General features: G+C 57.1%; 1 protein-coding gene across 4 annotated transcripts; it reads right to left on the bottom strand.

The window, feature by feature from the left end:
• Positions 1 to 2,887: 2,887 nt before the first annotated feature.
• PTPN7 (protein tyrosine phosphatase non-receptor type 7) lies at positions 2,888 to 13,316 on the bottom strand. 4 transcript variants are annotated; one of them, XM_075776006.1, is made up of 10 exons: positions 13,190 to 13,316; positions 11,517 to 11,745; positions 10,893 to 11,076; positions 10,361 to 10,445; positions 9,587 to 9,663; positions 6,678 to 6,815; positions 5,705 to 5,815; positions 4,931 to 5,088; positions 3,979 to 4,092; positions 2,888 to 3,432 (listed from the first exon to the last, which is right to left on the bottom strand). In XM_075776006.1, the coding sequence occupies exons 2-10, from the start codon at positions 11,645 to 11,647 to the stop codon at positions 3,339 to 3,341; spliced, it is 1,092 nt and encodes a 363-aa protein (XP_075632121.1). In that variant the 5' UTR covers positions 11,648 to 11,745; positions 13,190 to 13,316; the 3' UTR covers positions 2,888 to 3,338. The 4 variants fall into 4 exon arrangements, with proteins under 4 accessions (XP_075632121.1, XP_075632122.1, XP_075632124.1 ...); XM_075776007.1 differs by having other exon boundaries at positions 3,192 to 3,432; positions 11,517 to 11,673; positions 13,190 to 13,229; XM_075776009.1 differs by lacking the exon at positions 6,678 to 6,815 and having other exon boundaries at positions 3,192 to 3,432.
• Between the last annotated feature and the right edge of the window lie 596 nt (positions 13,317 to 13,912).

Below are 13,912 nucleotides of genomic sequence, written 5' to 3'. Positions count from 1 at the left end.
CAGGGCCCCCAGTACCAGCTCCCTGCCCGGTTGAGTTGCACGTCCAGCAAAGCACAGGAACCCCATGAGAAGAAACACGGCAGCTGGGTCCATGCGAGGGTTTTAAAGGAGGGGAATGAGGAACAGGAGCAATCTCAGCCCTGCTGAAACCCCTGGCCAAGCTCAGGGCCTTAATCTTAGCTTGGGGCATGGGATTTTGGAGTGATTCCTTTCCTTTGCCTGCTGGGCACCCCATGGTCTTTATGGACAGGGTGAAGCAATTTCCCAGGACACAGGTATAAGCCTGGCACAGCCAGAGCAGATCAAACACCCTGCTTCACCCTGACATCGGGTGAGCCTCAGGACGGGGTTTTGCAATAATGCAGGCAATAGCCCAGCAAGGCCCTGAGGAGTGCTTGGGAAATAAATACAGGGAGGATGGAGAGATACTCAGATAGTGCAGCAATAATGGCCTGATAAGTGTCTTGAACAGATACGAGCTGGTAGAAATTGAGATTGAAAGACAGGAAAACTGCTTAACTGATCATAATACGCATCAGACAGCTGAACTGCAAAACTCCCAGCACCCACTACGGAATCTGAGGGGGGGTGACAACACCCTCTGCCTGGCCGTTGGTCTCAGCACTGCTCCTGCGTGCCTCAGGAGACCCTCAACGCAGCTCTCACTGCAAGTCTGTCCTAACAACTCTCCTCTTGATAATAAACCAAAAGCATGAGAAAAATGGTGCATGTCCTGCTATCCAGGGAGCGTGGGGAAAAAACGTGCCTTGGTGCAGTTTGCAGACTTCAGGTTCCCCTGCCTGATGGCAATATGGGGAGGAAAGACTTAGAAATGTAAAAAAGACGCTGTGGGCAACTAAAATCTGTCACAGACGAACTTAAAACTTCCATTAATGGCTTGTGAGACAACATCAAAGGCAACATTAACTGAGAACGCAAAGTCCTGAGCCATGCTTTGACCTTCAGGTTTCTCTTGGAGGCTCTGCGCTCTCTCCAAGAGCCCAGGCACGAAGCAGGAGCCCTGCAGAAACCAAGGTCTCCCCAGCAGTGCCCAGCTGGGCAGGCTCAGTGGCACAAGGAAGGATTGACCTGGCAGGCGAACAGGGAGCTGGCTGGGGCAATCCAGACACCAAAGGTAGAAGGACATGACTTCAGATCTGGGGGTTTTCCTGCTGCAGGGCCAGGGAGTGGGTTTGTTCGTGGTGCCATGGGAAGGGGCTGTACTAGCAGAGGGTCTCTCACTGTTTGTCACTCTTCCAGCTACTCTCTCAGACATTTCCCCAAAAGAATTTGCTCCTTGCAGTGAGCAGATGTTTCAACATGGATGGCTTTATTGTGGTATTGGAAGTGCCCTGGCAAGTAGTCTATCTGGAGAGGCTGCAAACACATTGAGAACCACTAATAAGGACTACCAGGGCTCAGCAAGACATGCTAATTTCTGTCATATTGGGTATTTTTGCACAGTGGGACATACCTGGTCTGCCACTGCGTTTGCTACTTATGCCCAGTGAGATTAGGGAGAAGGAGCTGACTTGGGCTCAGTACCCATCCCTGGACAAGGCTGCTTCACTTCCTCACTTACTGCTTTTACAGAGAGTAAATGGAGAGGGGCAGGAGAGCGGCAGTGAAGATGGGATACTGGGGGGGCCTGAGGAACCCCCGTCCTGGACTGATGGACTGATGACAAGTCAGGAGAACTGCAGAGTTCAGGATGTAACTTCTCTTTTTATTCAATCATTTCTCCTCCCAAGAGAGCCACAGAGCTTGAGCAATGGTCATGAGGGCAAAACCATTGCGCAGCCGTTCAGCTGCATTTTGGGGACCCTCGGAGTGGTGGAGGGGGCTCCACACACAGACCTCTGATCTGGGGATGATCTGGGAGCCAAGTCAAGCTCAGACTCTCTCAGCAAGAGGATTGACCCTTTTTTCCCTGGATCTCACCCACTCAGCAGGCCATGTCAGGGCTCGTGGGTATGGGCAGTCGCAGGCGAGGCAGCCCCAAGCTCCTTATCAGCCCCCACTGCCCAACAGGGTGTGCAATGCCCTTCAGCTGAAGGCCAGCTTGGAAAAGCTTCAAAATGTTTTACAGAATATTTCCATTTCTGTGCTTCGTGCCAAAATGTTTCTCCCTCTTCTTCCTTTTTTCCCCCTGAATTTATCAGTGAACAAAAACCCCAACAAAACCCAAATATTATTTTGTTCTGATTTCAGAACAAGAATGCAAAACCCCCACCCCCGTGTAACAAAAGGCAATTGGGAACACATTGCTTGCAAAACTGCAGATGCTCTTAGGCTGAGAGAGTTGGAGTTGTTCAGCCTGGAGAAGAGAAGGCTGCGGGGAGACCTTAGAGCCCCTTCCAGTCCCTGAAGGGGCTCCAGGAAAGCTGGAGAGAGGCTGGTGACAAGGGCAGGGAGTGACAGGACAAGGGGAATGGCCTGAAGCCCAAGGAGGGGAGATGGAGATGGGATCTGAGGCAGAAATTCTTCCCTGTGAGGGTGCTGAGGCCCTGGCACAGGGTGCCCAGAGAAGCTGTGGCTGCCCCTGGCTCCCTGGCAGTGTTCAAGGCCAGGTTGGATGGGGCTTTGGGCAACCTGGGCTAGTGGAGGGTGTCCCTGCCCATGGCAGGGGGTGGGACTGGATGGGCTGGGAGGTCTCTTCCAACCCAAACCATTCTATGATTCTTTGAATCTCTCCTATTTTGAGGCTGTTGAGAAGTATTGGCTGAAGGTGGAGAGGAAACCAAGCCATGTAATGGATGCAACCAACTGTGCACATTTTGTACTAAATCATCAAGGTGTATCTTTAGCAAGAAGAGCATTGCGGCACGTGTTCGGAGCAAGCCCAGCCCTGCACACAGCGCAGCCTCTGCCAACAGATGATACAAAATCAGGAGAGAGGCTCTGTTTATTTGCAGGGTAATTGTACCAGCTCTGCATCTAACAGGATAAACATTTCTGTGCAGCTAAAAGGCAAACTGTGCTACTGTTGCTCACCCAGCTTCAGTTTCTCCACACAGCTTGCTCTTCTGGTTAAGGATAAAACGTTGCACGTTTTGAAAGCCAAAGCTTCTTTCCAGGGGTGAAATCTGCCTCGAGCCAGCAGCAATGGCCACCTCGAGCACCCACTGAATCTCTCATGTGAACCCACCAAATCCTGCTCATCCCCAGGGCCGCAAGGCCACGATCCCCATAGGTTTGCTTGGCTGTGCTCATCCAGGGATGCTCATGCTGCTGCTCTGTGGGTCAGCGGCAGCAGGAGGGGTTTTGGTGGAGGTCTCCTCGTGTCTGGTGCAGGAGAGGTTGGAGCGGGGAGCCAGCAGCCCGGTGGGAGCCCTGCACTAGTGGCCTCCCGCCTCCGGCAGCTGGGAAGCGTAAAGCGCTAGTGTGTGATGGAGGAACTGGTACTGCTCGCTCGTCTGGATCATCCCGCCTCTGCAAGGGAAAGGCAGGTCCTGCTGACACCTCGCTGAAGCCCACAGCCCTGTCCCTGGCTCCCTGGTCCCAGGGCATGAATAGTCCTACTTCACCCACCACATCCAGGTACATCTGAAACAAGCACCAGAGCTGCCCAAATAGTATTTGGGCTCGGAAGTATTGCTGGGCTGTTCAAAATGCACATTAGCAACTGATCTGGCTCTAATTTTTACTGGTACTTCTCCTTGAAAACTGGCAAAATTGAGTGTTTATGAATTTAGTGGCTGAGCTGAAAGGAGCAGACCGGCTGCCAGGTTCACAGCTGCTCTCCTCTCCCTCACATCCTCAGTTTCCCAAAGCTACAATAGCCCTGACAGCAGAACCATCCCGGCACTGGGCAATCGTTTGCTGTCACCACATCTGCATCTTTCAGCAACCCTTCCGGTTTCCATTAAAAATTGTCCCCATGTCGCAATGCTTGACCCCACGTCCCTCCCACATCCCTCCTCCCAGGCTTGGGAGCCAGAAGGACCCTCCAAGGAGCAGGCTGCTCAGAGCACCCACCTGTCCATGCGGAGACGGCACACGATTCCCAGGATATCCACCTCCCCCTTGTCCTTCAGCTCCTGGCACCCGATCCTGGTAGCGATAAAGCAGCCCGTCCGGCCGACGCCGGCGCTGCGGGACAGACACAGCTGTGTTGAGCACCAACAACATCCACTGCCTGGACCTTAATCTGTCCGAGCTGGACATACTCCTGGATTGGTTTGCTCCCATGATTTCACCCTAGAGCGATGCTGGGATCCTGGTCTTTCTCAGCCAGGCACCAGAAGACGTGGGCTGGCATCATTCTGCCATGGCAAGGGGGTCTTGGTGTGTTGCATGGCCCAGGTGAGATCGCTCTGGAAGCACAAACCCAGTCTGTGCCCCCTGTCCCTGCGCAGCACAGGGGTCTCTGCAGCCCTGCACCTCCCCTACCAGCACCGAACAGTTTGCCCTGGGGTGGCCCAGCCTGCAGCATTACACACCAAGGGTGTTGCATAGGGACAACCGGGTGCTCTGCTCCACTGTCCCCAAATGCACTTAGCAGTGGGAGAAAATACACAGAGGGCACCTCCTCCAGGAGGGCTCTCCTGAAAAACAGCTTCACAGCCAAGCTGCAGGCTGTGCTCAGTGGCAGAGGAAGCAGGACCCTGAGCCATGGTTCTGCCGTGGGTCTGGTGGCTGGATCTGACACTGCAGAGCTCTCCTGCTCCCACCTTGCTGTCCACAGACCCAGGGGCAAACCAGATTTCTTTATGTGGCAGTATGCACCACACTAATGCCACCATCCTGATTTCAGCACAGGAGTTGCTGGTTGAATAAGTCTGCTATGGGGATGCCATGCCCTGGGATTTCTGCACCACAGTGGGACCAGCTCATGAGCATTCATATGTGGGATTTTCCCCTCTGGCATTTGCAGACTGACCCCAAGGTGAGGTACACACAGGGGCACGGGTGAGGGGAAAACTCTTACCTGCAGTGCACAACAATGGGCCCTGGGCTGGCTGCAGCCTGCAGAGTTTCTTCCACCTTGGACACCAAGTGCAGCAGGGGCTTGGCTGACTCAGGCGTCTGCTGGTCCGGCCAGGAAGGAAAGAGGATGTGTTTGACCTGGCGGCATTCACCTTCAAGCTTTTTCAGCACAGAAAAAAGAGAAATCAGGATATGGGAGCACAGACTCACTGGGCTTGGCCAAATGAAGGTATGGAGTCCAGCTCAAGCAGAGGCCAGGCAGCCTGTGACCATCTCATCTGCTCCCCTCCCGAATCCCTCTTTAAGCCTCTGCCAGACACCCAGGAGAGACCCCTGGGCCAGGGACACTGGGAAGTGTCCCATCCCAGAAGATGGGAACAGATACAGAGTGTCCCAATACTGTCCCCACAGTCCAGGCAAAGCCAGCAAGATCCTTTTGGCTAGTGTCAGCCCAGGGTGACTACAGAACGCCCATGGGGCAGAGCCCAACGGCAAAGTGCAAACAGCAAAGGGCTAATAGAGCAGCTCTCCCCAGTTGACCCCTCTCCTCTCCCCTCCAGGGCTGGGTCCTGCTCCCTTTCAGCCTTCTCGGGCAGGCAGGAGCTCTGCAGACCCCTCCTCTGGCAGGGGGCTCATGAGACCCAGCTCTCTGAGCCATGAACCCTCTGCTCTGTCACACAGTGTTGCCATCCCACTAGAGAGCCCAGGGGTGTCAGGGGCACTGCCAGACCCTGCTGGGTTCCCCCTCTGACCCCAGGATGGAGCTTGAACCCACCTGGATGGAGAGATCCCGGACCACGTACTCCACGCACTCGCTCACCCCCTGCACGCAGATGCTGAAGGGGCCATAGGTGCCCTCCTTCTCAGGCCAGTAGTGGACACATTTCTGAAAGAACAAGGCAGGGTTTGTGGCTGCAGAGGTGCTCAAGGCACCCATGGGACGTGTGAGCTATGCTTTGCTCAGTGCTCTTGGGAAGGGGCATCACATGGGGAGGTGTGAGGGGGCGGGGAAGGTGGATGTGAAATGACACAGAACACAGGCTAAGGACAGGATAGATCCCTCTCCCCACATCTGCTTCCCCTGCAGCCTTTCCCATGCCCCAGGGCTGCACGGCTCTCCCCAGCCCCACAGGAGCTGTGCCTGGGCCAGTCCATGTCCTGCCAGACCCAGGAGGACCGAGCCTGCCTGGTGGAGGGCGTAGGGATGCTGCGTCAGCCAGGGAGAGAAGGGAGGAAGGGCACGGCCAGGAAAGAGAGTGTGAGTTCCCCCAGGCCAGAGCTCCTTGGACGGGGAGCCAGGGATCCCAGCCAAGGCACAGGGCAGCAGCCAAGCAGGGCACAGTGCTGCCGGCTCCCATCCCAGCCTGGATCCACCGGCTGAGAGCTCCCAGCCCCGGAGGAGAGCTGCTCGGGGCCAGAGGGACACTGCTGACCACTGCCTCTGCTCCCTCTCCCAGGGGTTGCCCTAAGCTCTTTATCCTATTATCCAGCTGGCAAAGCATGCCCAGAGCACAAGAGGCCACGTGAGGAGGAGAGGCTTTGCTGTGGATGGGGCCAAGGCTGCAGCCCTGGGGCTCTTCTCCTCCAAGTGTGATCGATCAGGGGTACACTCTGACAGCAAAGCAGAGAAAGCAAGCGGGCGCTCAGACCCCGTGTTTGGTCTCGCATCACCCTTTACTGTTGTTATCACCCCGCTCTTTGCTCCTGGCTGGGGTGCTGTCCCCAGGCCAGGGGAGGGACAATGGTACCTCTTTGCGCTCCTGGAGCTTGGTTATCATGACGATGAGGGGCACCTTCTCCTGCCACACCATCTCCCAGAAGTCAGTCACAGTGTTCAGCATGGGTCCCTGGGTGGCAATGTACTCCCGGGGCTGCCCTGCATAGCCCTGCCAAGCACATGGTCCATCAGTGACACTGGGGAGGACCCTGATGTATGAGGGGAGGCTGTCTTCAGGCCACCCCAGCTCTTGTGGTGCTCGTCTTCCTCTACAGGTGAGAGGTGGAGCCACACAGGCTATTTCCTAGTAAATCTGTCCTTGAAACGCTTTTATAGACCTGATCAGGAACTACGAGATATCCTCTCCATCCTCCTGGTCCTACAAGCCAGGAGCACGCCTGTGGAGCAAGACATGCGTACCCAAGCTCCTTGCAAGCATCCCCAGGTTATTGGTGCAACTACAGCCAGTGTGATGGATGCCTTGACGAGCCACAGCTCATGCAGGGAGGGCACTTCTCCCCGGAGGCACTTCCCCAAGGACAAGCAGAAATCATCAAGCTTCACTCTGCTGGCAGCTGGGATAGTCCCAGCTGGGTCCCACCAGTCCTGGCTCCCCACCAGGCTCAGGAGGGGACATGGCAGTGCCCAGCAGCGGGAAGGCTGGGTCTGGGGATACCTGGAGGGGTGGTTGGCACAGGCCCTTGCCCTACCTCTGCCCCAGGCTCTGTTTCACAGCTCCAAGCATTCTCTGCCTCCATGGTCACTTCCTCTCCCGGTATAAAATTGCCAAAGAAATAGAAAAGTTTGGAGGTGTTCTGAGTCCTGCTCAGCTCCTGCTTCACACCATGGCCTCATGGGCAGTGCTGCTGGCCCAGCAGAGGAGAGAGCATGCAGTGGCAGCAGGCAGGAGCTGGAGGGCAGGCAGAGGCAGAGGTGTGGGAAAGCCTTCTCCCAGGGTCAGTAACCTGCTACTCCAGCTCCCAGCTGGAGATGCAATTTGGCAATACAGCAAGGAGTCAGGGACCCAGCTGAGGATGCCCTGGGGATGCTGGGGGAGGCACCCACAGTGCCCACAGCTTTTGGAATAGTGAGTACGCAGCACTCCGGGCAGAGCTTTATGGCTTTGGCAAAAGATACCTCAGTTAAAAATGCACTCAAACCCCTGTGATTTAATCCAGATTTCCAGCAATCCTGTTAACAGCTTGGTCACACGAGAAGTTGCAGTGGCCCAGCCAAGGGGCAGGAACGTTTTCAGGAACATTATGTATAGCCCTTTTCTCATGCCTCTAGATTCCTTTTTTTTTTTTTTTTTTCTTTTTTCCCCTAGAAACATGATTTTCCATTCAGAAGACTTGAAGAAAGACCTGGTGGTGTCAACACTGGAAATTTCCCCCTCCTGCTCCTCGTACTCAAAAACATGGGATACAGTCAGCAGGAAAAACATTCAATCCCAGGTGGGCACTGATGTGATACCCACAGAGCTCTTCCAGACTCGCTGTGCCTCCCAAGCATGCCAGAAGCAGGCTGGGTTGCTAATTTGCTGATGTGCCCACAAATTCCTGCACCGTGATGCCCTTGGAGAGGTAAGTGGAAGAAAGGTGTCAGGAAATACCAGCTCCACACAGGGATGTGTGGCTATACGTGTGCTCAGGTGTGTGTGCATATGTGTGCACATGTGTGTGAAATAGGGATGGGCAGTGTTTGTGCATTTTTGTTAGCATTTGTATGAGACAGAGAGAATGCTACATGCACATGTACACCCTGATGCATGTGGACAGGGTGATGGTGTCACTCGACGTGAAGCTACATATTGCCAGGCTGCTTCAGAAAGACTAGTCTAAAAGTAGTCCTCTGCTGCCCATGTTCAAACCCTCATTTGGACCAGCCAGCCTACCAACAGTTCTAGGCACGGTGCTCCTGTGTCCACAGTCAGACTTTGACCCTCACCATGGGATGCTGGCAGCTCACACCGCTGCTGTCTTCTTGTATCATACCCATGAGCACCATCAGATAAGAAATGCTACTAAGTGCCCTCCACCTCCAACCGGCACCCTCAGACCACCTTGTAGGGGTCTGTCCATCATACCAGAGGGCACTTTTGTGGGCTACTTTTCTGTCCCACATTTCCACGCTCTCCTCGCTGCCACACACCCAGGGTGGCTGCAGATCCACCTCTGCTTCCCAGTGCCCCTGGCCTGTCCCAAGGGGAAGGATGCTGAAATGAGATGAATTGCTCAGAAAGAAGCCTACAAGCCAGGCAAAGGTGGAGCCTGGCTGACACAAGAGCCTGTTTTAGGGTGATGTATGGTTCAGCACAAGTAAGACCGCAGGCTGGAAGGGGTCATTTGCACAGGAGAATGATTATCATAAATCAAGGGTGAAGTAACACCCTTGGTCTGTGGATTTCTCAGTCTCGGGCAAAGGACCCCATCAGATGTCAAAGTTCAGTCATGCCCTCCCCTTCGTTAGCTTTCTTCTTGGGAAATTGCAACAAACCCACTGAGTGGAGAGGAAATTCCTGGATGTGTAAGGGTTAAACTGGGCTGCGATGCTGTGTTGACACGGCTCTCCTCCTGTGGCCTTGCCATGACTACTGCGTGCGTGCGATACGGAGAAGCCACTGCGAGGCAGCCCATATGGGTGCTCAACCCGCCCAAGCAGCGGGAGCCGAGAGCAGCCACCTTGTGAGGCTTTCCCACCAAAAGGGACAGTGCATCTGCCCCATGCAGGTGGAGACGCATCTCTCCAGCTCAGAAAGGGGTGGCAAGTTCAGACTGCTGCCCCAGGGCAGGCACAGGACAGTGAGTGACAGTCAGTGCCCTGGCATGTGGGTCCCAGCATGGCACCTGTAGCACTGAGGACTTTGCAGCCTGATGCCCTGTGAGCTGTGGGCTCCAGGACTGGGAAATCACCTGCTCTCCAACCAGGGAGGGCACTCACCGTGATGTAGTTGGCATTTATGTAGCTGTCTTCCTCCTGGTTCCCTGCCCTCCTGAGACAGACCCGGCTCTCAGGATCTGAAAAACATGGCAGGCATTGCCCCAGGGACAGTCTTTTCAGAGCCTGCCGCTGCCCGTCCTCCCTGCCTCAGCTCCAGCAGCTGAAGACTGAGTCCTCCCAGCTCCATGCCATGCTCAGAGCTGTCTGCACCCTCCCTCGGCATCTTATTGCCCCACTTCACCCTCCCTACCATGGCAGGATACATCCAGCCATGCTCAAACCTGCCTGTACCAGATTGAGCATGCGGGGTAACTTGCCCACCAGGCGATGACCCCCTAGGGCCTTCCCACAGTGCCTGACTAGAGCCCAAACAAGTCCTCCTATAATGTTCTCAGCCTTTATACCCCCAGCAACATGCCCTTGGAACATGTAAGGCCCGCATGGTTTCAGGGAGCAACCCAGGCTGGGCTCTTATGTGCTGCACACCCTGGGAACACACCCCAAGGAGTAGCTCCCCACATACCACCCCATAACACAGTGTACACCCCTTGCAACACAGCACCCAGCTCCGCCAACATGGGGAGCATGAACAAGCGTGGCAGGAACACCAAGAGCACCAAGTGCCCACCCCAGTGCCAGGGCTGCCCTGAGTCACCCCTCTCCCATGCACAAACACCCGTGCGCACACGCCCACACACACCCACACACATCCACACCTTTCCCTGCACGTGGCACCCGGGCAAATGTGAGGCAAAGGGATGCAGTGGCACATACTGGGGAGGATGGTTTTGTATCTGTCCTTGGAGGCATGTCCAGGGATCTCCAGCTCCTCCGGACTGACAAAGTTGGGTGGGATTTTCTGCAGGAGGAGAGAATGTCTATGAGGAAAACCTTGTTGCTGCTGCTTGTGTCCCCTCATCGTGGCAGAGCTGGGCCCCCAGGCAATGAGAGGCTCATCCAGGGATCTAGCAACATCACCAGAGATGTCAGCTCCTGGGATGAGCCCTGTCCTTACCCCAGATGTGGTGGGACACCTTCCAGAGAGGCCACCTAGGGAGAAGAGCTTGGCATGGGAGAGCAGGGACAGGCTTTCCAGGGACACAAGGGGGACTTGAGTGCACCAGGGAACGGGCAACCAGGGGATACTCAGGGCACCCCTCATCCCCGTTTGTCCACATCACCTTCCCTGCCACCAGTGCTGTGGAGCACAGCTGAGTTTGGAGTCTCCCTTGGAGACATCCACCCCTGCCAGTCCCCCCACTGCCAGCCCCTGTGTGAGGAGGGAGAGGGGAGAGGAGCATCGCACCGAAAACTCCTCCTGGAGCTGCGTCAGGCTCTGGGCGCGTTGCTGGAGCTCCTCTCTCCTCAGCACGTGGCTGGACGTCCTCAGGAACTTCAGCGTGATGTCCCGAGGCGTACAGACTGGCTGGATGGGCTCCACACTCCCCAACGAACTCATGTCCAGCATCAGTGACACATTGGAGCCCCTCCTGCGAGGCAAAGGGTTCCCTGGCTGACCCTCTGCCATCTCGGGACAGGAGAGCAGCCCATCCCACCACATCATCAGTTAAAACCTCTCCACACCGAGCAGAAGCCAGGCAGGGAATAATGTAGGATGAAGAAAGGAGCCAAGTAGAGACCCCAGAAGACCAGGGTGTAGAGGAACAAGGAACTAACTGGTTATTTGGCCTTTTTGCTGGAAAGCCCGCAAGGTCTAGATTTGGCCCAGGCTGGGCTGAGGGGGGAGTCAGGGCTGCCTCCACGCTCTGCAAAAGTTGGCAGGCAGAGGTCTGGCAGGGCTGGGATTGGGCAAGGAAGTTTGGGGGGGCTCAAGGCCTGGGGGGGGTGAGCAGTGCCTTGGGTACCTGCTGTCTGGGCTGAGATGGGCAGCACAGGGTTTGGGCTGCAGGCACCATCCAGCCACACTCACCTCTCCTGAAGACGCACATGCTTCTTAGCAGACGGACTGGGCTTGTCTGTCTTGTCCATATCTGCCCCAGCTGCCCGGGCTGTCAGGCTGCCGTTATGAACTCTGGAGCACACTAAGCAGGCTTGTACCATGCTGCGGCATCCACAAAGCCCTTGTCCTGAAGCACAGGGAGTAGACGTGGGGGACCCTCAGCTCCGGAGGAATCAAGGAGCCATCACAGCAGAAGTGGCTGGAAAAGACAAGGCAGATCTGAGAGATACCATGAGGCTGGGTGGATCCCCTGACAGATGGTCCCTAAGCAAGGCACAGGTTTTGGGTCCTCAGCTGCCCTGGAACCAGGACGCTCAGGCCCTGCATCCAGGCAGGTGGCATAAGGAGAGCTCCCAGCATGTTCACCCTCCAGCATGCCTGCAGCGCTGCAGCCCACACAGGCACCGACTGGTGACCCTGGACATGACACCTGCTTGCACTGAGTGGAGGATGCCCACGCCCTGAGCTGCCGGGGCGTGGTCTGGTTTTGGGGGAGCCCGAGATGCTCTCCACCTCCATGGGAAGCACATGCTGCCATGTGTTTCCAGTCCTTCCCCGGCATGCCTGCTTTGGCCTAGAGACATGGTGGGGAGGAGGGAGAGCTGGGACCCACATGAGCACAGCAGCATTTGACAGGTGAGATGAGGTGGGCTGTAGGCACCACAAGGAGCCTGGCCAGTTCCTGCTGTTGGGAGACATGGGGCCAGGCACCCTCAACAGCCTCATGGCTCTGGCGAGGGAGGGATGACCCTGGGACAGCCTCCTCCATCCTGCAGGTCTCAGAAACCGTCAAGAGGAAACTGCTTTATCTGGGTGGTTGAGCAAGAGGTGATGGGGTAGCCCAGATGGAGGATGGTGCCAGGGCTCTCCGCCACCAGCCCCGGGACAGGCCCTGGCAGGGACGGGGAGATGCAAGTGATGCTGGTTCACGTCTGGGCAGAGCCCCTCATGGTGCAGGCAGCACCCTGAGATGATGAGGCTCCATCTCATCCCCACCTCCCTCCATGAGGAAGAGATGGACCCAAACGGGCAGGGGATGCTGTGGAGTCAGAGCTCTCAGTGTGCAAAGAGTTGGGTTCCAGGTGCCGCATGAGCTCAGGGAGGTCCTGCAGAGAACTGGGTCCGCACTGTGGCCATGCCATTCAGGAGCACAGCTGGGGCAGGAGCTATTCCCCATGACTCCCTGATGCCCTGCAGCATTTCTGGGGGTGGCAATGCAGCTGCTGCCACGCGCACCATCCCTGTGCCCCACGCAGGGCACCCTGAGGGGCCTGTGCAGCCAGGGTGTCCCCGGCCAGGCAGGGTGAGAGCGGCTGCTCCCCAGAAGCCGCAGCACCAGGGGAGATCCTGGCCAGAGGCAGCAGCAGGCTCCAACCCCAGTAGCCGTCCCTCACGCACCGGCCAGGAAACACCTGGGAGATGCCCCCAGCCAAGCCCCTGGCAGACAGGAGGGTCCTGGGAAGAGCCCCTGCTGCAGCATTTGCAGAGAGAGCGTCCCCATCACCCTGCCCAGCATCCCAGCCCTGCCCGGGGCTGCTCGGCAGCGAGCATGTGCCCACCACCCGTGGGCACCAGGGCCCAGCACTGCCCGGCGGGGGTCCTCTCTCCAGCGGGTGGCATGGACAGGCTGGGGGGCTGCCTACCTGCTGCCCCGCGGCGTGGGCTCCGTTGGTCCCGGCACAGGCCCGCAGGCGCCGCGTGTGTTGGTCTAACACCACGGTTTGAAAGTGTTCAGGAAGCTGCTTATCAAAGGAGCTGCTGCCTCTGCCGCTTCCTCTCCCTCCTTCTCCCCCACCCTGCCTGCCGCCCACACACATACCGGCCACATCGCCGCAGCTTGGCTCTGCTGGGCCGCCTGCAGCCCCAGCCCCGCTCCCCGCCGGTGAACCCCCGTCCTGTGCCTGTGGGCACAACTCCGCCTCCTCCAAAATCCCAGGGTGCCTCCACAGTCATCTCTGGCAGGGCCGGTGAGGTGTGCTCAGTGCCCTCTGTGACTGGCCGTGGCCTGTGCCGATGCCAGCCCATGGGACGTGGAGAGACAGGCAAGACCTGGCCGTGAGGCTGGTGCTGCTGGCAGGTGGGTCGAGGTGGGATGCTTCATGTGGTGCAGCGGTGTTGCTCTGGGGACAGCAGACCCCACCTGCCCCACAGGGAGCCAGGATGAGTCCTCCTGTCCCTGCCACGCTAGCCGTATCCCCTTGCCTGGGCTGCGCACCAGCTGTTCCCCATCCCGCTGTGTGGTCCTCACGCCACCCCTAACCCATGTCCCTGTGGGTGCTGCTCTGCACCCGGGACCGTCCCTGGGCACCTCGAGGGAAGACGTGGTGTCCCCCTCCCCAGCAGGGCAGGGAAGGGGGTGTATTTGG

The sequence above is a fragment of the Balearica regulorum genome, chromosome 25 (assembly GCF_011004875.1).
Source record: "Balearica regulorum gibbericeps isolate bBalReg1 chromosome 25, bBalReg1.pri, whole genome shotgun sequence".
NCBI lineage: Eukaryota > Metazoa > Chordata > Aves > Gruiformes > Gruidae > Balearica > Balearica regulorum.
This window is presented reverse-complemented; position numbering and strand designations above follow the sequence as displayed.